The sequence below is a fragment of the Rhinopithecus roxellana genome, chromosome 7, assembly GCF_007565055.1.
Source record: "Rhinopithecus roxellana isolate Shanxi Qingling chromosome 7, ASM756505v1, whole genome shotgun sequence".
Classification (NCBI taxonomy): Eukaryota; Metazoa; Chordata; class Mammalia; order Primates; family Cercopithecidae; genus Rhinopithecus; species Rhinopithecus roxellana.
The window spans coordinates 58,604,940-58,627,382 of record NC_044555.1 but is presented as its reverse complement, the minus strand read 5'-3'; the positions used below and the strand labels follow the sequence as shown (position 1 = coordinate 58,627,382).

General features: G+C 49.5%; 1 protein-coding gene across 1 annotated transcript; it reads right to left on the bottom strand.

Annotated features, from left to right (window-relative positions):
* Positions 1-76: 76 nt before the first annotated feature.
* On the bottom strand, positions 77-21,642 carry LOC115898573 (testis-specific protein TEX28). Its single transcript, XM_030933452.1, has 4 exons — positions 21,549-21,642; positions 17,161-17,888; positions 1,213-1,348; positions 77-597 (listed from the first exon to the last, which is right to left on the bottom strand). Exons 1-4 carry the CDS (start codon positions 21,558-21,560, stop codon positions 241-243), a joined length of 1,233 nt encoding a protein of 410 aa, XP_030789312.1. The 5' UTR covers positions 21,561-21,642; the 3' UTR covers positions 77-240.
* Between the last annotated feature and the right edge of the window lie 801 nt (positions 21,643-22,443).

Genomic DNA, 22,443 nt, shown 5'->3' with positions numbered 1-22,443 from the left:
GAGTGCTTCATAGACTTTAATCTTTCCCGAGCCTCATGTCTATCGATGGCGTGAAAGGACCCTGACAAAACGGAAGTGTGAGGCAGGTGGGCGTCTATATCCATTTCGCCAGGCTGGTGGTTACATAATCGGCAAGCAAGAGCTGTGGAGGGGCTGTCTGGGGAGGGCTTGCTGGATGCCCTCGACACCCAGGAGGAGGGAGGGAGCTAGCAAGCTAAGGCAGGTGGCCCTCCTGGCCCCTTAAGGTCCATGTGCTGGAGGCCCAGAGTTCTTGGAGTACAGTCTACACCTGGAGGAGACCCATTCCGGCCAGTCTGTGGCAGGGATGGCGTGCCGCCTCTGCCAGGCCAGTACCCCAAGCCCAGTCAGCATCAGGGTGGTGCAAGCGCACAGGCGTGGGGTGATCAGTGATGAGGGGCAGGCACACAAGGTGGAGACAAGGACCAAGAGGACGGTTGCCAGTGAGAGGAGCAGACTCACGAACTTGAACAACATCTTCGGGGGACGGCTTTGGAGGTGCTCTGCTGCCTCCAGTTGGGTGACTTGCTGTAGCATCTCCAGCTTGGATATCCGGCTCTTGAAGGCCTCCATGATCTCCTGCAGGAGACGAAAATGCACGCACCAGAAGTCAGCACGGAACTGTGGTCGTTTACTGAGTTCCTAGGGGTGAGCAGCAAGCACCGTGGGGTGGGTATTCGAGGAGGCAAGCAGAGAGCCTAGAGCACATCCAGGGCAGAGGGGAGGGCGCAGGCTCTCCAGCGACTGGGAAAGCTTCATCTGACCCAGCCGTACTCCCCCATCCACTGTCTCCCGAAGCTGAGGACCTGGTCAAGACACAACTACCCAGGGATGGGGGTGGGCGCTATGGAAATGGAACAGTGAGGAGAGGGAAGCCAGGTCTAAGGAGGGGTTCTGAGAGGGTGCTCCCTACACCCGCAGCCGCAGCAGAAGCAGCTCCACCCCAGATCTCCCGAGTCAGAGGCTCACAGGTGAGCACTGCAGCACCAGAGTGGCAAAAGCAGCTAAGCCAGATGGTGGGAAGCGGAGCGTGCGTGTAAAGGTCAGATGCTGCTAGCTCTGAAACAAATGTGTATGTGGCCATTGAACACTCAGGAGGGGGCAGCTCGAGTGTCTTGCTTTGGTTTGGGGGTATCAGAATGGATTCGCTCATCCCTCCAGTCTTCTCACAAGGCTCCCCCAGGAGGTTCGTACCCATATTTCCTTGGCTCTCTCATAGGATAGATAGGCCATTCTCTCTTCGCTGCAGGCCAGATTGTGTTTGAGGTTGTAAATCTCATTCAGGTGTCCCTGCAGGCGATCATTCGCCCGTTCTTCCATCAACGCTTGTCTTGGGAGCAAAAGAGAAAGTAAGATTCCTTCAGTACCTCACCCAGAGTTCATGCCAACAGCGAGCGGCCCTGACCTAGACTAGATTCGGGTTCAGCTTCTGCCTTCCTCCTCCCCCGCCCCAGGCTCTAGGGAAAGACTGCCTCCCGCTCCACGTCTGCCTGGGAACACCCCAAACACACACCAGCCACACGCACACCAATATTCATATATGTTTTGTATGTAGTTACTCTTTTGTAACAGCTTTACAAGAATAGCCATAGACTAGAAGTTGTAGAAATGACAGTGTGAACTATCCGTGGGTGCTTGTCAATTCCGCAAATCCCCAGGACCAGTGTGGAGTACGAAGTTTAGCCTGCAGTTACTCTATAGAAACATGGTGACTATAAGGATTGAAAAGTCACAAAAGACCACAGATTCCAGTACGATTCCACTAATTACGAAATGTCCAGAATAGGCAAATCCATAGAGACAGAAAGCAGATTAGTGGGTGCCAGGGGCTGGGGGTGGGGGATAGGCAGTGGCTGCTAATGAGTACAGGGATGCTTTGGGGCTGATAAAAATACTGTGGAATTAGATAGTGGTGATGGTTGAACAACTCTGTGAATATACTAAAAACCAGTGAATTGTACACTTTAAATTGGTGAATTTTATGGGATGTGAATTATAGCTCAAATAGAGCTGTTATTTAAACAAAAAGAAAAAAGTGAATCATGGCAATAGTTGCACAACTCAGTAAATTTACTAAAAACCATTGAAATGGCCGGGCGCGGTGGCTCAAGCCTGTAATCCCAGCACTTTGGGAGGCCGAGACGGGTGGATCACGAGGTCAGGAGATCGAGACCATCCTGCCTAACACGGTGAAACCCCGTCTCTACTAAAAAATACAAAAAACTAGCCGGGCGAGGTGGCGGGCGCCTGTAGTCCCAGCTACTCGGGAGGCTGAGGCAGGAGAATGGCGGGAACCTGGGAGGCGGAGCTTGCAGTGAGCTGAGATCGCGCCACTGCACTCCAGCCCGGGCAACAGAGCGAGACTCCGTCTCAAAAAAAAAAAAAAAAAAAAAAAAAAAACCATTGAAATGTAGTTATAATGGTGCATTTTATAATATGTAAATTATATCTCAATAGAGCTGTTAAAAAACACAAGCAGGCCAGGTACAGTGGTTCACAGTTGCAATCCCAGCACTTTGGGAGGCCAAGGCAAGAGGATTGTTTGAGGCCAGGAGGAATTCAAGACCAGCCTGGGCAACACAGTGAGACCCTGTCCCTACAAAAAAATTTTTTAAATTATCTGGGTGTGGTGGCACGTGCCTGTAGTCCCAGCTACTCTGGAGGCTGAGGCAGGAGGATCTCTTGAGCCCAGGAGTTCGAGGCTGCAGTGAGCTGCCATCACGCCACTGCACTCCAGCTTGGGCAGCAGAGTGAGACCCCATCTCTAAAAGAAAACAATCACTACCTGTTGTGTATATAATTATATAAGTAGTAAAAGTATAAAACCATGCATGGAAAAGATAAGCACCCAAATGAGAATGGCAAGGCCGGTATAGCAAGGCCAGAATAGCAAGGAAGGAAGATGGTGCTGGAAAGGGGTAATGAGGACTTCAACTGAATATTTTCAAGTTTTATTTCCTAAAATAAAGTAAGATTTGAAGAGAATATGGCAAATGTTAAGATTTCAGAAAGCTGGGGCTGTTAATTATGTTATCCTGTACATTTTCCCTGTGCTTGAAATACTTCATAATTTAAAAACTCCTTCAAAGTTCCTCTTTTGGCACCACAAAGAACAGGCCAGAAGGACAGAGGCCAGGGGGCCAGTGAGGGGGCTCTGGCACCACCGCTCACGTAGAAGAGAGAAGGCACCGGAGAGCGATGGAACCCATAGACTGGCAGGGCTGCCGCCCCAGGAGGCCCAGGAGGGTGGCGGCAGGCCTCAGGTGCAGGAGGTCTAAACGGTGGTGCTGACAGTGACGGGGAAAACGGTGACGACTTCTATTTGGTCCCGCTCCAAGGACTTGACCAACACCCACACGGGGAAATCCCCTGGGCACTGAATAAGCTGGCAGCTCATTTGTTGAAAGCCAATTTGTCAAAAGCTGGCTCCTCGCAGCATTTCAAGGAATGTTCCATTTGCCTCTGCCCCAGGTCCCTGTTAAGAAGAGAGTCGGTGGACAACATGGACTAGGCTACTGCTCACAGAGAGGGGGAGGGGGTCGGCAGGATGGTCACCCCGAAAATAGATTCCTCATTACTGTCTTTCCATTTACCTGAATCATCTAGCTGCGAGAACATTCAAGATTTTAAGTGTCCTCAGGAATATGAAGTCAATCTTCATCAATGTGTAGATAAAGACACATGAAGATATTTTTGAATGCATTCCTGAATAGCCTATTCAGATGTTAATAAACAATATTTTCATAAGGATATTCTCTCAGTCTCCCCTTCTCCCTGGCCCCCATCTCCTGGCCCTCTGGCAGCCACACTCCCTTCTCTTCCTTGGTCAAGGACCCCTCTCTCTCCAACTCCTACAGTCACAGAGGCAAATGGACAACTCTGGAGAATGCTCTTATGAAGACAAAACGATGACCAGTCAACCCAGACACCCTCAAGACAGACCAAAGGTGTTAAGACCACCCTCTCCAACAAAAAGTGTTGTAAACTTTATTTTTTTTCAAAATAGTGTATTTTTATTTTTATGTTTTCAGACGGATCTCCTTCTGTTTGCCCTGGCTGGAGTGCAGTGGCACAATCTTGGCTTACTGCAACCTCTGCCTCCCAGGTTCAAGTGATTTTCCTGCCTCGGCCTCCTGAGTAGCTGGGACTACAGGCATGCGCCACCACGCCTGGCTAAATTTTGTATTTTTAATAGAGACAGGGTTTCACCATGTTGGCCAGGCTGGTCTCCAACTCCTGACCTCTGGTGACCCGCCTGCCTCGGCCTCCCAAAGTGCTGGGATTACAGGCGTGAGCCATTGGGCCCAGCCAGAAAGAGTATATTCTTGATCATTTCTGAGAATTTGCTTTTGGCAAATTGAGCTACAACCTAATCATGGCCCGCAACTTGGAGGAAAAGTCTGAGATGGAGAAACAGCTGGAGGAGGGGTCAATAGCCCGGGGGCAATCGACGCATGTGGCCAGGATGGATGAGCTCGCTCTGAGCAAATGTGCCAAAGCAAGGGGCCCTAGGGAGCTGCGGGAAGAGCCAACAAAACAGAAGCCAAAGTGGACGGAAAATCACCAGGACGGCTCACACAGGAACCCAGGGGATGTAGGGATACAGTGGAAAGGTCGAACATACATGTAACTGGGGCCTCAGAAGGGGAGAAATGAGAGACTAGGGCAGAATCAACATTTGAAGATACAATGGCTGAAAATTTCCAAAATTGACAAAAGACATCAAGCCATGAACCCAAGTAGCAATGCGAACCCTAAGCAGGATGAATGCACAGAAAATCACACCAAGGGGAGAGTCAGCGGCACAAAACACGAGAAAGAAAATCACACCAAACATCATCGTAGCTAAACCACTAAACAACAATGAAACAGAAAAGATCTTAAAAGGAGCCTGAGGAAAACAAAACTGTGATCCGAGGAGCAACAAGAAGACTGGCAGCTGCCTTTTCAACAGAAACCATGGAAGTCAGAAGGCAATGATTTGTTCAAAATGCTTATTATTTCCAAAAATTAAGTGCCAACTTAGAATTCTATGTCCGGCAAAAAATACCCTTCAGGGCCGGGCGCGGTGGCCCACGCCTGGAATCCCAGCACTTTGGGAGGCCGAGGCGGGCAGATCACGAGGTCAGGAGTTCAAGACCTGGCCAATATGGTGAAACCCCGTCTCTACTAAAAATACAAAAATTAGCTGGGCGTGGTGGCACATGCCTGTAATCCCAGCTACTCGGGAGGCTGAGGCAGGGGAATCGCTTGAACCCGGGAGGCAGAAGTTGCAGTGAGCCAAGATCTCACCATTGCACTCCAATCTGGGCGACAGGGTGAGACTACGTCTCACCAAAAAAAAAAAAAAAAAAAAAATTCCTTCAGAAATAAAAAGGAATGATGGCATGTGTGAGGCAATCAGGTGACAGTGACTCCATATTTAACATTGTGGACTTGTTTTAAAACATCTTTGGTATGGTATTTAGGCTACATTAACAAAATGATCCGTATTTCAGGTTCACACTGAAATATTTACAGATGAACTGATGTAATGTCTGTGCTTTGCTTCAACACAATAGGGATGAGAGGAACCAGTTCAGAGAGCAGCTCAGACCTTAGGTCAGACCTCCTCAGAGATCCAAAGATGCAGGATGCTCTGACGTGGAGGAGAAGTCGGGGGAAAAATGGAAGTTCTTGTGCCTTCAAGTTAACACGACCTGAGCCTGCAACAAAGGCCTAAGCAGATACCTTGAGGAAAGTCAGCCCGAGACTGGATCCCTGGGGCTGAGAGGTCACAGAGCAACAGTGAAGGCTCTAGTAACCATAGCCTGTTATCTCCAAGCCTTGTCTGAAAGCAAAACATACCAGAACATTCTTGGGACAGAGGAGCTAGGGTCTGGATGCCCGCAAGGACCTGGTGTCCAGAAGGGAAAAAAAAGCATGGAGACCTGGCATATTCACTTCAGGGCATTTTCAATATGGCAGGAGGCTATAAGAAAATGTCACGACTGCCCATTTGTGGATACAGCCAGAAATACAAAGCGAGAGTGAAACTTTTGCCTGCTCGGCACCTGAGCAGCTTCTTTTTATTCAATTTTTATTGAGGCAAATTTCATGTAACATAAAATGAATGATTTTAAGGTGAACAATTCAGTGGCATTTAGCACATGTGGTGTTGTGCAACCACCATGGCTATTAATAGTTCCAAGACATTGGCCGGCTGCAGTCACGCCTGTGATCCCAGCACTTTGAGAGGCCGAGGCGGGCGGATCATGAGGTCAAGAGATCAAGACCATCCTGGCCAACATGGTGAAACCCCGTCTCTACTGAAAATACAAAAATTAGCTGGGCATGGTGGTGCACGCCTGTAGTCCCAGCTACACGGGAGGCTGAGGCAGGAGAATCGCTTGAACCTGGGAGGCAGAGGTTGCAGTGAGCCGAGATCACGCCACTGCACTGCAGCCTGGCAACAGAGCAAGACTCCGTCTCAGAAAAAAAAAAAAAAAAAAAAAAAAAAGTTCCAAGACATTTTCATCACCCCCTCAAAAAAATACCATTTAGCAGTCACTCCCCATTCCCATCACCCCAGTCCCTGGCAACCACCAATCTGCTTTCTGACTTGAGCAGCTTCTTATCTCTGAACCTCTACCAGCAACTTATGAATGAGAGATGGACAAGACCATCAGATGTGTGGAGGCGGTCCTAGAGAAGCTGCTAGAAAATGACAGACAACCAGAGTAAGGGGTAGTGGGGCATTGTAATGCTGTGGAGAGGAGAGGGCAGCAGGAATGACAAGCCCAGGAGGCATTGACTCAGGGAAAGAAGAGGAAGGCAGGGTCAGGTCGAGATCTTGGCCAAATCCCCGAGCTCATCAACCTAGGGTGCTCCTTTGATGAATTTATCAAGAGTCATTGGCCGGGGAGTGGTGGCTCACGCCTGTAATCACAGCACTTTGGGAGGCCAAGGCGGGTGGATCATTTGAGATTAGGAGTTGGAGACCAGCCTGGCCAACATGATGAAACCCTGTCTCTACTAAAAAACACAAAAATTAGCTGGGCATGGTGGTGCATGCTGTAATCTCAGCTACTCAAGAGGCTGAGACAGGAGAATCACTTGAATCCGGGACGCAGAGGTTGCAGTGAGCTGAGATTGAGTCACTGCACTCCCTCCAGCCTGGTCAACAGAGTAAGACACCATCTCAAAAAAAAAAAAAAGAAAAGAAAAAAGAAAAAGCCATTAACAACTTTTTTCTTTCCTTCTTTCCTTTTTTTTTTTTTAATTGAGACAAGGTCTCACTCTGTCCTCTATCACCCAGGCTGGAGTACTGTGGCACAATCATACCTCACTGCAACATAAAACTCTCAGGCTCAAGCGAACCTCCTGTCTCAGCCTCCCAAGTAGCAGGGACTACAGGCATGTGCCACCAAGTCCGGTTAATACTTTTAAATTTTTTTGCAGAGATATGGTCTCACTTTGTTACCCAAGCTGGTCTCAAACTCCTGGGTTCAAGCAATCCTCCTGCCTCGACCTCCCAAAGCACTGGGATTGCAGTCACAAGCCACTACATCTGGCCCAATTTTTCTTTACAATCTATCAAGGACTTAGTTTGCAGATAGGAAGCAGAAAGGAATTGTAAATTCAGTTCCATCAGCATCTACTTGGGGCTTACACACAAGTATTAATTAATACTCACAACAGTTCCAACAATAGTGGCATCATTATTACCTCCATGTTACAGATATGGAAACTGAGGATTGCAAACTTGAAGCACCTCGTCCCAGGTAATTCAGGAAATACCTGGCAGAGAGGAGGCTGGGTCAGGCCTAAATCCAGAATCAGCCCTCCTGACCCTGCCCTGATGTTCCCAAGACACAGCAGATAGAGTTCTGGCATACGTGGAGGAGGAAAGCAGCCCAGAGGGCGAGCTGGGTCCCTTCAGGAAGGGAGGAAAAGAAGCACCCAGATTGATCCATGAAACAGGTACTCACAGAACAGCCATCATGTGTCAACATGTCTTTGGGCAGTCACTGGGACACACTGGCCAACCTGAATGTGCTGATATTTTGACGAGAACGATACAACACAAATGAATACCTACACAAGGGAGAGCAGTTTGGGCGGTGAGTGGTGCGAGAAAGGAAAAAGTAGGGGAGTGACAAAGGTTGGTCCAGAGTATATAAAGAGCTCTGACAACTCAACAATGAAAAACAATCCAAGTTGAAAACAAGCCAAAGACTTGCTGGCTGATAAGCACATGAAAAGGGGTTCAGCACTATTAATCATCAGAGACAGGGTCACACCCACTAGTTTCATGGGCTAGGATAGTGGTTCTCAACCAGGGGCAATTTGCTCCCCTCCGCTCCAAGGGACATTTGGCAATCTCTGGAGAGACATTTCTGGTTGTTACAAATAGGTGGGGCATGGTAGGCTAAAATTGCCCCCCTGGGCTGGGCACGGTGGCTCACATCTGTAACTCCAGCACTTTGTGAGGCTGAGGTGGGCAGACTGCCTGAGCTCAGGAGTTCAAGACCAGCCTGGGCAACATGGTGAAATCCCGTCTCTATTAAAAATATAAAATATTAGTTGGGTGTGGTGGCACGTGCTTGTAGTCCCAGCTACTTGGGAAGCTGAGGCAGGAGAATTGCCTGAACCCAGGAGGTGGAGATTGCAGTGAGCCAAGATCGTGCCACTGCACTCCAGCCTGGGTGACAGAGCGAGACTCTGTCTAAAAAAGAAAAAAAAAAGGCCCCCCTGCAAAAGATATCTACGTCATAATCCTTGGAAACTGTGAATGTTACCTTCTATGACCAAAAAAGGGGACTTTCCAGAAGTGGTGAGTTTAAGGGTATTGAGATGCAAAGATTATCCCAGATTATCCTGGTGGGCCCTAAATGCAATCACATGTATGAGAGAGAGGCAAAAGGACATTAGACAGGCACAGAGGAGAATGTCATGTGAAGACAGAACACAGGTTTGAAGATGCTGGCCTTCAGGACTGGAATGATGTGACCACAAAATTAAGGAATTTGGCAGCCACCAGAAACTGGAAGAGGCAAAGATCAGTTTGTTCCCTAGAGCCTCCAATGAGAGTGTGTCCTCGCCTGATTTCAGCCCAGTGAAACTGATTTCAGCCTTCTAGCCTCCAAGACAGTGAGAGAATAACTTTCTATTATTTTAAGCCATGAAGTTGGGGGCAATTTGTCACGGCACCATCAGGAAATTAATTCACCGCACCACTGGCATCAAGTAATTGGAGACCAGGGATGCTGCTCATCATCCTAGAATATACCGGACAGCCCCGCAGAACAGAGAATCATTTGGTCCAAAATGTCAACAGTGCCAAGGTTGAGAGAACATGGGCTAGGGTGATGAAATTTTGGAGTCTAATTTCACCAAGGTGTGGCTGAACTTAAGAGGCTGAAATTTAAAAGACTGATCTTGCCAAACGTTGGCAACTGGAACTCTTACACACTCCTAGCGGGACTGTAAGATGGTATAACCATGTCGGAAAACTGTTCCTCTGGTTGTTTTTGTTTTGTTTTTGTTTTTTTGAGATGGAGTTTCACTCGTTGCCCAGGCTGGAGCGCAATGGCACGATCTCGGCTCGGCTCACTGCAACCTCCGCCTCCTGAGTTCAAGCGATTCTCCTGCGTCAGCCTCCCGAGTAGCTGGGATTACAGGCATGTGCCACCACACCCGGCTAATTTTGTATTTTTAGTAGAGACGGGGTTTCTCCATGTTGGTCAGGCTGGTCTCCAACTCCCGACCTCAGGTTATCCACCCACCTCGGCCTCCCAAAGTGCTGGGATTACAAGCGTGAGCCACCGCGCCCGGCCTTCCTCTTTCTTAAAAAGTTAAGCATACTGCTATGGTGTGCATGTTCCCCCCAAAACTCATGCTGAAATTTAATGGCCATGTGATGGTGTTAAGGGGTGGGACTGGTAAGAGGGGATTGATATTAATATTGTTATCGTGAAAGTTTGGCCCCCGCTCGCTTTCTCACGCCCTCTTGCCCTTCTGCCTTCTGCCATAGGATGATGCAGTACAAAGGTCCTCACCAGCTGCCAGCGCCTTGACATTGAACTTCCTTTCTTTATAAACTACCCAGCCTGTGGTACTCTGTTACAGCACCAGAAAGTGGGACTAAGACACATAACACTTCCCTGTCATCGAGCAATTCCATATATGAAAGCATATGTTCACGGAAAGACTTGTGCGAGAACGTTCATAGCAGCTTTATTCACTCGCCCAACTGGCAGCGGACCAGGGCATAAGCAACCTGCGGTGTCTCCATGCAATGGAATGCTGCCAAGCAATACGAAGCCATGAGCTACTCACACAGCTTGGGTGGATCTCAAAACAATGCCACGGAGCGAAAGCAGCCAGACGCAAAGCACTGCGTGCCGTGCGATTCCACTTACATGAGGTTCAAGAGGAGACCAAGCTAGAGTGACAGAAACCAGAACAGTGGCCGATTATGGGAGACGGGTGTTCACTGGAAGAGGGCGTTGAGGGTACTGTCTGGGGTGGTGGCAAAGCTCTTTATTGGGATTTTAGTTGCCCAGGTGCAAACCTTTGTCAAAACTCGTTAAACTGTATGCCTAAACTTAAATGCAATTTCACTGTATAAAATTCACCTCAAAAAGGCCAGGCGCGGTGGTTCACGCCTGTCATCCCAGTACTTTGGGAGGTTGAGGCGGGTGGATCACCTGAGGTCGGGAGATCGAGACCAGCGTGACCAACATGGGGAAACCCCATCTCTACTAAAAATACAAAATTAGCCAGGCGTGGTGGTGCATGCCTATAATCCCAGCTACTCGGGAGGCTGACGCAGGAGAATCGCTTGAACTCAGGAGGCAGAGGTTGCAGTGAGCCAAGATCGCGCCATTGCACTCCAGTCTAGGCAACAAGAGCAAAACTCCGTCAAAAAAAAAAAAAAAAAAAAAAACTTTACTTCAAAAAACCCCACCTCCAAAAGAATAAAAGAAGAGGCCATTTGAACGTGGTAGCCTGGGAAGTCCCTTTGAGGAGAGGACATCAGAGCAGAGCCTAAAGGACAAGCTGAGTGTGGGAGTTTCCTGTGGCTGCCATCACAAAGCGTTACAAACTTTGAGTGGCTTTCCCAGCAGAGGCGGCCTCTCTCCTGGCTGGGGGTCCAGCAGTCCGAGAGGAAGGCGCAGGCGGAATTGGGCTCCTGCTGAGGACTGAGAAGGCGCCTCCACTCGGGGCCTCTGTCCCAGCTTCTGCTCTGCTGCCCATCTGCGGGCTTCCTTGGCTTCTGCCATGGCAGGTCAGCCTCGGCCTCTGTCTCCACGTGGCATTCTCCCTCTGGGTGTGTCCGTGTCTCCGTCTCCCTTTTCTTTCAGGACACAGGTCACATTGCATTAGGGCCCGCCCTTCTGCAGAATGACCTCATCCAAATCTAACTCATCACATCCGCAACGACCCTGTTTCCAAATAAGCCAGTTCCTTGTCACCAAGAGGAGCCTTCAATGAAGTGATGCCAAGGCAGGTCTAGGGAACTAGAAATGGGGCAAGAAGCAGTGTCCTCCAGCCAGGTGTGGTGGCTCACGCCTCTAACCCCAGCACTTTGGGAGGCCGAGGCGAGTGGATCACTTGAGGTCACGAGTTCGATACCAGCCTGGTCAACATGGGGAAATCCCATCTCTACTAAAAAATACAAAAAAGTAGCCAGGCATGCTGGGGGGCGCCTGTAATCCCAGCTACTCGGGAGGCTGAGGCAGGAAAATCGCTTGAACCAGGGAGGCAGAGATTGCAGTGAGCCGAGATCGTGCCACTGCACTCCAGCCTGGGGGACAGAGTGAGACTCCATCTCATAAAAAAGAAAAAAAAAGAAGCAGTGTCCTCCTCACCGTCGGGTTTTCTCCTGGGACCATTTTACTCATCCAACAAAGAACAAAGATGTCCCAGCAACCCATCTACCCCAGGCATTGACCACTAGGGCTACAAAGGTGAAGGAGGAGGGTGGGGCTGGGCAGGCTGGGACTGGCTATGGACCCCAGAGAGTAAAGATGGTTTTGCTGGCACCACACCCCCAACTCCAGGACTTGTCCATGCCCTCTCTACGGGGCCAAGCCTGAAACCTGACTGCCTTTCACCATCAAGCAGAAGTCAGCTGCGCATCCTGCAAGAGAGGGAGAAGGACTCCCAGACCCTCCCAGAGTCCCCTGGCTCATTAGGAGGCTAGAGGGGGTCTCCTGCAACTCTCCATGCAAGGTGCCCAGATGAGACCTGGCCAGTCGAGACTTTCACTTGAAGGCTCCACATGCCTTCCTTGGGTGCCATCTCTTCTACCAATGAACATTTTCTGAGTTTCTCAAGCCTTCTTTCCTCCTGACCCACAGAGACGCTGAGGAACCGGGGCCTTCTGGTCCCCCAGGAGACTGGCTTGTGCTAAGGAGACAGGCCACTCATTGTGCGTCTTCTTGGAGATCTGAAGCTCCCCCTATTTCCATAAGAAAGAAAGAGAAGCTTGGCAAAGACCCTTCCATCCAGAATCATCAAGTTCGCGATGCCCGTGCTTCTCCTCAGCACACAGAGGGGAGAGATACCAGGGGCCTCAAGCAACTCCAGCAGAAGCAGTCACAGTCCTTCCCGGGCCCAGGAATGTCCTCTGCAAGGACCCACAGACCCAGACCTCATGAAGGAGGAGACCCCAGGGCCACTAGCCCAGCCCCAAGCCTCCTGAATCTAATTGTTGCTGTGATAGAGACCCTGCACGTTGCAGAATCAAAAAGAATATATTGTGTTGCCCTCTTTTTTTTTTTTTACCACAATCAATTTTAAAAATGCATTAAAAAGTAAGAACTGGCCAGGCACAGTGGCTCACATCTGTAACCCCAGCACTTGGGGAGGCCATGGCCAGGTGTTCAAGACCAGCCTGGGCAACATAGCAAGATCCCATCTCTACAAATAATTTTTTAAAAGTTAGCCAGGCATGGTGGCACATGCTTTGTACTCCCAGTTACTCGGGAGAATGAGGCAGGAAGATCGTTTGAGCCCAGGAGTTCAAGGCTGCAGTGAACTATGATTGTGTCACTGCGCTCCAGCCTGGGCAACAGAGACCCTGAAAAAAAAATGAACGAAAGAAAGAGAATAAGAGAGAAAGAAAGAGTGGAAAAGAAAAAGAAAGAAAGAGAAAGAAAGAAAGAAAGAAAGAAAGAAAGAAAGAAAGAAAGAAAGAAAGAAAGAAAGAAAGAAAGAAAGAAAGAAAGGGAGAGAGAAAGAGAAAGAAAGGAAGAAAGGAAGAAAACGAACTTTTGCCTATCCAAAGACTCAGGAAAAATAAAAAAGAAAGCCAGCCCTCATAATGAGATACCACTTCACAGTGACATCTGTTGGGGAAAAAAAAAAAAGGATAACGACAAATGTTGGCAAGGAGGTGAGGCAACTGGAAGCCTTCAGCATTGCTGGTGGGAAGGTGGAGCGGCGCGGCTGCTGTGGGAAGACTCCTCTAAACGTTACACCTGGAGTCACCACAGGGTCCAGCAATTCTACTCCTGATTATAGACCCCAAAGAATTGAAAACTGGTGTTCAAATAAGTGGCATGTATGTGAGTGTTCAGGGCAGGGCTTCTCACAATAGCCAAACGGTAGAAACAACTCAAACTTCCATCCACCGACGGACAGATAAACAAAATGTGGTCTACCCATGGACTGGAATATAAGTCAGCCATCAAGAGAATGAAGTACTGATACATGCTACAACATGAATGAACCTTGAAAACAGTGGAAGAAGCTAGACACAAAAGCCCACATATTGCGTGGTCCCCTTTATATGAAAAGTCCAGAAGAGGCAAACCCACGGAGACAGAAAGCAGATTAGGGAACGCCTGGAGCCGAGGCTAGGAGTGACTGCACAGTGAGTCTGGAGGTCTCCTTCTGGGGTGATGAAAATGGTAGACAACTGTACAGATGTGACGGTTGGCCCACACTGCAGATGTACTTAATGCACGGAATTACATGCTTCCATATGGTTAATTTCACATTATGTGAAATTGTGTGAATTCTACACCAATTTTTTAAAGTGTTTGTCATAAATGTGTTTAATACAGTTGCTGCCTCAGCATCCAACTTTAGCAGTTGTACCCTGTCACCTTTGCCCCAGATAACACCCATCCCTCCCTACCATGTGATTGTTTGCGATATAGCCCACGTGGTCCTCACCTCACTGACCCAAAACCCAACACATTCCATGGCTGCTGACCACGATAAAACCTAATGCTCAACACCAGAGTCATGTAAATCAGTTTCCTCCTTTGCGCATGTTTTCTTTAAACCAGCCAACCGCAACCCCCGCAGGAAAGCCTGTGGGATCCCTTCACACCCTGCGACCTTAATACGGGCACAGCCCCGGAAGTTTCCCCGCCCTTCGTTCTGGGCTTCGCTCTTGCACAACTGATGAGCTCAATCAGCTCCCTGCTGCATCCAGACTTCCCCTCTGCCTCCCATCAGCACACCTAACGTCTCTGCGATCTGAGTCATACATTTCTTTTTTCCATTTTGTTTGTTTGTTTGTTTTTTGACACAGGGTCTCGCTCTGTCACCCAGGATGGAGTGCAGTGGTGCAATCATGACTCACTGCAGCCTCAACCTCCCAGGCTCAAGGGATCCCCGCTCCCGCTCAGCCTCCTGAGTAGCTGTGACTACAGGCACGCGCCATCACGCCCAGCTAATTTCTTTGAATTTTTTGTGGATACAACGTCTCGCTATGTTGCCCAGGCTGGTCTCAAACTCCTGAGCTCAAGCAATCTGCCCACCTCAACCTCCCAAAGTGCTAGGATTACAGGCGTGAGCCCCCGCGCCCAGCCCATGTCGCTGTTTCATGCATTTTCATCTGCCTCCTCATTGTGGCTCCCCTGACACACACATCCGAACCTAACGATCCCACGGGTCAGGGATCTCCTAGAGACTGGGTATCTCGGCTATGGCCACTCTCAGTAGAGACATGCCAAGACCAAATTAAAAAGAAACCACAATGGTAAAAACCGCTACAGCCCTCTTGAAAGCAAACGGATTTAACTGTGATAAACAGCACAGGACTTGCAGTGTGGATTCTCAGTTTGTGATGCACCAGAGGGGACGCAATAGTCACAGGGGGCCTGGCTGGTTGAAACACTTCTGCGTCCAGCTCATGTAAAAGTAAAATCTTGAGGAAGATTTTACGGAAGTATATGTTTTTATAATGCCATGAATTCCTGTGTCCCCTGCATCTAACTTAGCCACACAGCCAGGGTGTGGTGCGACGCTCTCAGGTCCGCTCTTACCATCCACATAGGCTGCTTGTGCCTCTGTGAGACTCTGCTTCCCCAACCATGAAGTAGGCGTCTGAGGGCCAAAGAACAATGCTGCTTAACCTGGTGCCCCAGCTCAGTTACGAGCCCGTGACAACAGTGAAAAATCATTGTCAGCCCTTTCTCCTCCCAGTAAATTTGGGCCCTGCAGACCTGCTTTTCTGCTCATGATGAACATTAGTAAGGATAGGCTCGCTGCTGCAGCAAACAACCAGAAATCCCATGTCACAGTCCAATCGGGGGTACTGGGTCAGAAGTGCAGGCTTCTGGAATTTGCAGCAAAAGTCTGAGAGGGGGAGAGAGAGGTATTGCCCTGCTCCCCGGTAGTCACCCCTGTATCAAGAGGGGGTGAAAGACTCGGATTTGAGAGGGGTTAAGAGTTTACCCGAGCACAGCATTCTCATTGACCCACACGGTTTGGAAACATACGGGGAAGTTTGTAACTGCCACCAAACTCTGTTGTTGCTTAATAGAAAGCTGACTGGGTAAGTGTGATTTTGACAAAAGGGTCTTTAATGCTCCCAAGATTTTAGATTTGGTTGCCATGTCCTATGAAAATAACCTCCAAGAGACACCTGTGACTCTGACTAGTCATCTCATTGATAGTGGTTGCCCTGTAATATTCTTTGATTGTCCTTTAACAGATTCTTAGGCCATGTAAACACCGGCAAAATTTCCCTGGGGAAACTAAAGAGGATGATTCCCACGCGCCTCTTCCCCTGCATCAGGCACTAAAAGGACTGCGGAGTTCTTCTTTCCATGCAAATGCTGAGAATCTGGGCTCACCTAAGGGAGTCACTGCCTCCCTAGCCAGGACTCTGGAGGGACTGGCGTTAATTAGCCACAGACTGCAGCGAGGGGGACAAAATGTGGCACCCCCTGAGGGCCCATGGAAACCCAGAGAACGGTCCCAGTCGGAATGGAGAGAATCCATTGAGAGACTGAGTTTGCCTTTTTTTTTTTTTCCCAATTGGTAGGCCCTAGCCTTATCTTAGAGGGAAAGAAAATCGAGCTAGGGCAGGGTGCGGTGGCTCACGCCTGTAATCCCAGCACTTTGGGAGGCCGAGGGAGGCGGATCACGAGGCCAAGAGATTGAGACCGTCCTGGTCAACATGGTGAAACCCCGCCTGTACTAAAAATACAACAAATAGCCGGGTGTGCTGGTACTAGCCTATAGTCCCAGCTACTCGGGAGGCTGAGGCAGGAGAATCGCTTGAACCTGGGAGGTGGAGGTTGCAGTGAGCCGAGATGGTGCCACTGCATTCCAGCCTGGCGACAGAGCAAGACTCGGTGTCAAAAAAAAAGAAAAAGAAAAAGAAAATCGAGCTACTGCATGGCACAGAGAAAGCACTCACCAGAAGGCAGTCATTTTTGAAATAAGTATCTGAGACCCGACCTGTGCCCAGCTCAGCTAGGAGCACGGGTGAAGAGACCAGAGCTGGCGAGGCGACTCTGGTCCTGACTTCCCACCTTCCCGGCAGACTGGGACCAGAGGACGCCACCTCCCTAACTAGTGCCAGGTGTCTACCGGACCCTTGCCACCCCCATGTTGTCTCCTGCCACCACAGAGTCAAGGCCAGCCGCTGTGCCGCTGCAACCACCTGGCAGGGGCTGCCGAGATGGAGCATTTTCGTCAGCAAGGGTCAAGGGAGGTGTGGGACTGCAGGGAGAGGGCTGGTCGCCCCACGGCAGGGCCCGGTCGCTAAGAGAAGCATGGACCTGCTCTTCCAGCTGGCCCCTCACCCTGGCTCTCCAGGCTCATGTCCTGGCTCCCCTTCACCCTCCCAGAGGTGGCTCCCGGGAGCGGTTCCTCCTCTGCTTCCAGTCCCCAAAGCCAAGGCCTCACCTACACTTCTCCTCCCGAAGGGACTCCAGCAACAGCTGCAGGTCAGTCAGAGACCTCTCTTTTAGGCTGTGATAGGACGCCTGGAGGCTGATGTGGAAGCTCTTGGCTTCTTCCAGCTCTTCCTTTACCTTCGGCAATATCAGGTTTTGTTGCCGGGCCACATCCTCTGTCTCTAAGCGCGTCCCCTGCTGTGAGCTCTGGAAGCGACTCTCCTCGGTGAAGGGTGTGCTGACATCGGGCAGGTTGACGGGCCTGTCTTCCCCACTCGGCATGGGGGGCTCTGAAAGCAAGGCCTTTTCGCTGGGTGGCTCGCAGTTGGCTGGGTCGCTTTCTGCCATCAGCAGTAAGCCCTTGGGCCTGCAGCCTTCCTCCAGCTCATGGAGCTGCTGGTGACACTGGCGGAGCCTGTGGTCGATCTGGGCGATGGTGGCAGAGGCGCGCTGGTTCGCCTTCTTAAAGGCCTGCCGGATGTGCGGCACCTGGTGCCGGTCTGCTTTGGACACCAGCTTGAGGTAGCTCACGGTGTTGCCATCCCGACTGGCCTTCTCCACTCTCAGCTGCTCCGAGAGGTAGAGGATGCGGTGCCTGACACTCTCCTGTAAGTTGTGGGCTAGGCCCCCATCTGAGAGGCTGGAAGGGCCACTGGGGCCGTCTTCGCTGGATGGCAGGGACCGGCACGAAGGCACATTGGAGGGGAGGGTTGCGCTGGGGCTCCTGGTGTGTTCCGCCTACATTGGGAAACAAGAAATCACAATACGGTGCTCTGTGAGCCGCAAAGTGTGAGAGAATTGGACACGTTATGACTCCATAAAATACTTCCACATACGCATGGATACTTACACGCGCAAGATTTGTGCGTTCGGCCGGGCGCGGTGGCTCAAGCCTGTAATTCCAGCACTTTGGGAGGCCGAGACGGGCGGATCACGAGGTCAGGAGATCGAGACCATCCTGGCTAACACGGTGAAACCCCGTCTCTACTAAAAAATACAAAAAGCTAGCCGGGCGAGGTGGCGGGCGCCTGTAGTCCCAGTTACTCGGGAGGCTGAGGCAGGAGAATGGCGGGAACCCGGGAGGCGGAGCTTGCAGTGAGCGGAGATCCGGCCACTGCACTCCAGCCTGGGCGACAGAGCGAGACTCCCTCTCAAAAAAAAAAAAAGATTTGTGCGTTCAAGATGGGCCCGACGCAGACTGGGGAGGTGATGCTCATCTTCAGGGCTCCTCTCCCCTCCTTTTCAGCGTCTGACTCCTTGCTCTACATGTGTGCCTCACTACGACCGACAGGTGGCCAGATTCCCTTCTACATCTGCCTGTTTTTGTACTGCACTCCTATTTTCTCTTCCAAAAATTACCAATTGTGGGTCTCACTTATAAAGAGCTGTTCTTGTAAACTATGGAATAAACTTATTCCCGTTAACCCTTACAGCTTGCTGTATTGCTACTCCCAGGGAGACGGGAAGGGTTAGGCAGAGAGATTTGCCTCCTAACAGGTTCATTCATTCATCCAATCACTCATTCAACACATATTTTGAGTGCCTACCATGTGGTACAGAAGCCAGATACATTCCTTGATCTCATACGGCTGACAGTCTAGGGTAGAAAATTTTATTGCAACACAAAAGAATGAGTCTCTCACATGGTGAGGGGGTTAACGTTGCCTTTGACAAAGAACCCAGTTCAAATCCTGGCTCTACCACTCTGAGACCTTGAGCAAGTTAATAAACTGCTCTGAGGCTCAGTTTTCTTACCTCTAAAACAAAGATGGCAAGAGAAGCATAGCTGGAACCCAGCCCACCAGGGCAGACTGGAGAGCAAGGAGCTAGGAGACGAAGGTGGGGGGCAGCTCAGGTGCAGCCTCTGTTCTGTTTCTACTGTTTTTTTTTTTTTTTTTTTTCTTTTTTGAGATGCAGTCTCACTCTGTCACCCAGGCTGGAGTGCAGTGGTGCAATCTCAGCTCACTACAACCTTCACCTCCCAGGTTTAAGCAATTCTCATGCCTCAGCCTCCCGAGTAGCTGGGATTACAGGTGTGCACCACCACACCCAGCTAACTTTTGTATTATTAGTAGAGACAGGGTTTCACCATGTTGACCAGGCTAGTTTCCAACTCCTGACCTCAAGCGATCCTCCCGCCTCAGCCTCCCAAAGTGCTGGGATTACAGGTGTGAGCCACCGCGTCTGGCCTATACCTCAGTTTTTAAAACGCAAAGTGGTACCACTATGCACCCAGTAGATTGGTCAAACTCAGACAGACTAACAATGATGAGTGTTGGCAAGGATATAGAGCAACAGGAACTCTCAATCATTACTGGTGGGAAGCAAATTTGTACTACCACCACCTTGGAAAAGCACTTGACAGTATCACAAAGTTGAAGACATGCATACCAAATGATCCAGCAACTGCATTCGTAGGCAATATTCCCAGGAGACAAGTACACTGATGTTCCCAATATCCAACAACTAGCAACAAACCACCTGCCCAGAAAGTGTAAGTAAACTGTAATATATGCAACAATATACTACTGTACGGCAATGAGAATGAACTACAGCCTTGAAAAACATGAATGCATTTCACAAGCATAATGCTGAACAAAAGAAACCAAACAGAAAATCCGTACTACAAATGGTTCCATTTACACAAATTCCAAGAGCAGGCAAAACTAAACAATATTGTGTAGGGATGACTACGCAGGCAGGAAAGCATAAAGGGCAGCATGGATGCTGGCAACAGAAACCCCAGGATGGTGGTTCCCACTAGGGCGGGAGAAGGTGATTATGATTGGGGTGACAGTGGAGGCTGCGGTGCCTGGCCTGAGTAGTGGTTAAATGTGTGTTCATCTTATCGTTATTTCTTAAAACATACATCATTGTTTTCTGCACCTTTATATACATATGCCAGATTTCACAGTTTTAAAACTATTTAAATGTTCAATATAGGCCAGGTGTGGTGGCTCATGCCTGTAATCCCAGCACTTTGGGAGGCCGAGGCGGGCAGATCACTTGAGGTCAGGAGTTCAAGACCAGTCTGGCCAACAGGGTGAAACCCCATCCGTTCGAAAAAAATAAAAGCCTGGCATGGTGGCTCACACCTATAATTCCAGCACTTTGGGAGGCCGAGGCAGGCGGATCACCTGAGGTCGGGAGTTCAAGACCAGCCTGACCGACATGGAGAAACCCCATCTCTACCAAAAATACAAACTTAGGTAGGTGTGGTGGCACATGCCTGTAATGCCAGCTACTCTGGAGGCTGAGGCAGGAGAATCGCTTGAACCCAGAAGGCAGAGGTTGCAGTGAGCTGAGATTGCACCAGTGCATTCCAACCTGGGCAACAAGAGCAAAACTCCATCTCAGAAAGGAAGGAAGGAAGGAAGGAAGGAAGGGAGGGAGGGAGGGAGGGAGGGAGGGAGGTAGGGAGGGAGGGAGGGAGGAAGGAAGGAAGGAAGGGGTATGCAGAATGCAGCACAGAGGCACAAAGAAATAGAAAACTTGAAAAATAGAAGACATAGAAGATAGCGTGAGTAGGTCTAACAAAAATGCAATTGTCACACCAGAGAGAGAAGACAGAGAGAATAAAGCAGCAGCAATATATATATAAGTTTTAAAAATTTTTTTTATTGAAAAGGAGTCACACTCTGTCGCCTAGGCTGGAGTGCCATGGCACGATCTCGGCTCACTGCCAACCTCTGCTGCCTGGGTTCAAGCAATTCTCGTGCCTCAGCCTCCCGAATAGCTGGAACTACAGGTGCGTGCCACCACGCCTAGCTAATTCGTTTGTATTTTTAGTAGAGATGGGGTTTCACCATGTTGGCAAGACTGTTCTCGAACTCTCAAGCTCAGGTGATCCACCCACTTCGGCCTCCCAAAGTGCTGGGATTACAGGCATGAGCCACCATGACCGGCCGCAGCAGCAATATTTTAAGAGATAACTCCCTAAGAACTTTCCAGAACTGAAGAAAGACACAAATTCACAAATTCAAGAAGCCCAATAAATCCTAAGCAGGGAAGACAGAAATAGGTCCACACCTAGGCACAAGATTTTTTTTTTTTTTTTTTTTTTTTTTTTTTTGAAACAGAGTTTCGCTCTTGTTGCCCAGGCCGGAGTGCAGTGGTGTGATCTCGGCTCACTGCAACCTCTGCCTCCCGGGTTTAAGCGATTCTCCTGCCTCAGCCTCCCAAGTAGCTGGGATTACAGGCGCCCGCCAATATGTCCAGCTAATTTTTGTATTTTTAGTACAGAGAGTGTTTCACCATGTTGGCCAGGCTGGTCTGGAACTCCTGACCTCAAATGATCCACCCGCCTCGGCCTCCCAAAGTGCTGGGATTACAAGCATGAGCCACTGCACCCGGCCGACACAAGATGTTAAAAGCAGCCAGAGGAAAAAAGCTGATTACCTTTAAAACCATGACTTTTAGACTGCAGGCTGCCTTCTCAATAGCATCAATGCAATCCAGAAGATAGTTGACTGATACCTTCGATACGCTGAGAGAATAACTGCCAGAGAGAAAAAAATAGGTCACATTCAAAGAATCAGAAGTCAGAATGGCTTCAGACTTCAGCAACAGCATGGGGAACTAGAAGACAATGAAGTACTGGCTGGGCACGGTGTCTCACGCCTGTAATCCCAGCACTCTGGGAAGCCCAGGCAGGCAGATCACTTGAAGTCAAGAGTTGAGACCAGCCTGACCAACATGAAGAAACTCTGTCTCTGCTAAAAATACAAAAATTAGCCGGGCATGGTGGTGAGCGCCTGTAATCCCACCTACTGAGGCAAGAGAATCACTTGAACCCAAGAGGCAGAGGTTGTAGTGAGCCAAGATCACGCCCCTGCACTCTCGCCTGGGCGACAGAGCAAGACTCCATCTTAAAAAAAAAAAAAGACAATGAAGTGCTGCCTTTGAAATTCTGAGGGAAAAATGATTTCCCAGCCTAAAATTCTACACCCCAACTGTCAACTGTGGGGTTAGACTAAAGACATGTTTAGACATGAAAGAGTTCAGTACACCATTGACAAATCTAAGAATTCATTAACTGTTTAAAAACCAAGTCTTGCCAGGGCAGTGGTGTGCACCTGTGGTCCCAGTTACTCAGGATGCTGAGGCAGGAGGATCACTTGTGCCCAGCAAGTAGAGGCTGGAGTGACCTGTGACTGTGTTACTGCCCTTCAACCTGGGCAACAGAGTGAGTGAGAACTTGTCTCAAAAAAAAAAAAAGGTAGCGGGGCGTGGTGGCTCATGCCTGTAATCCCAGCACTTTGGGCGGCCAAGGCAGATGGATCACTTGAGGTCA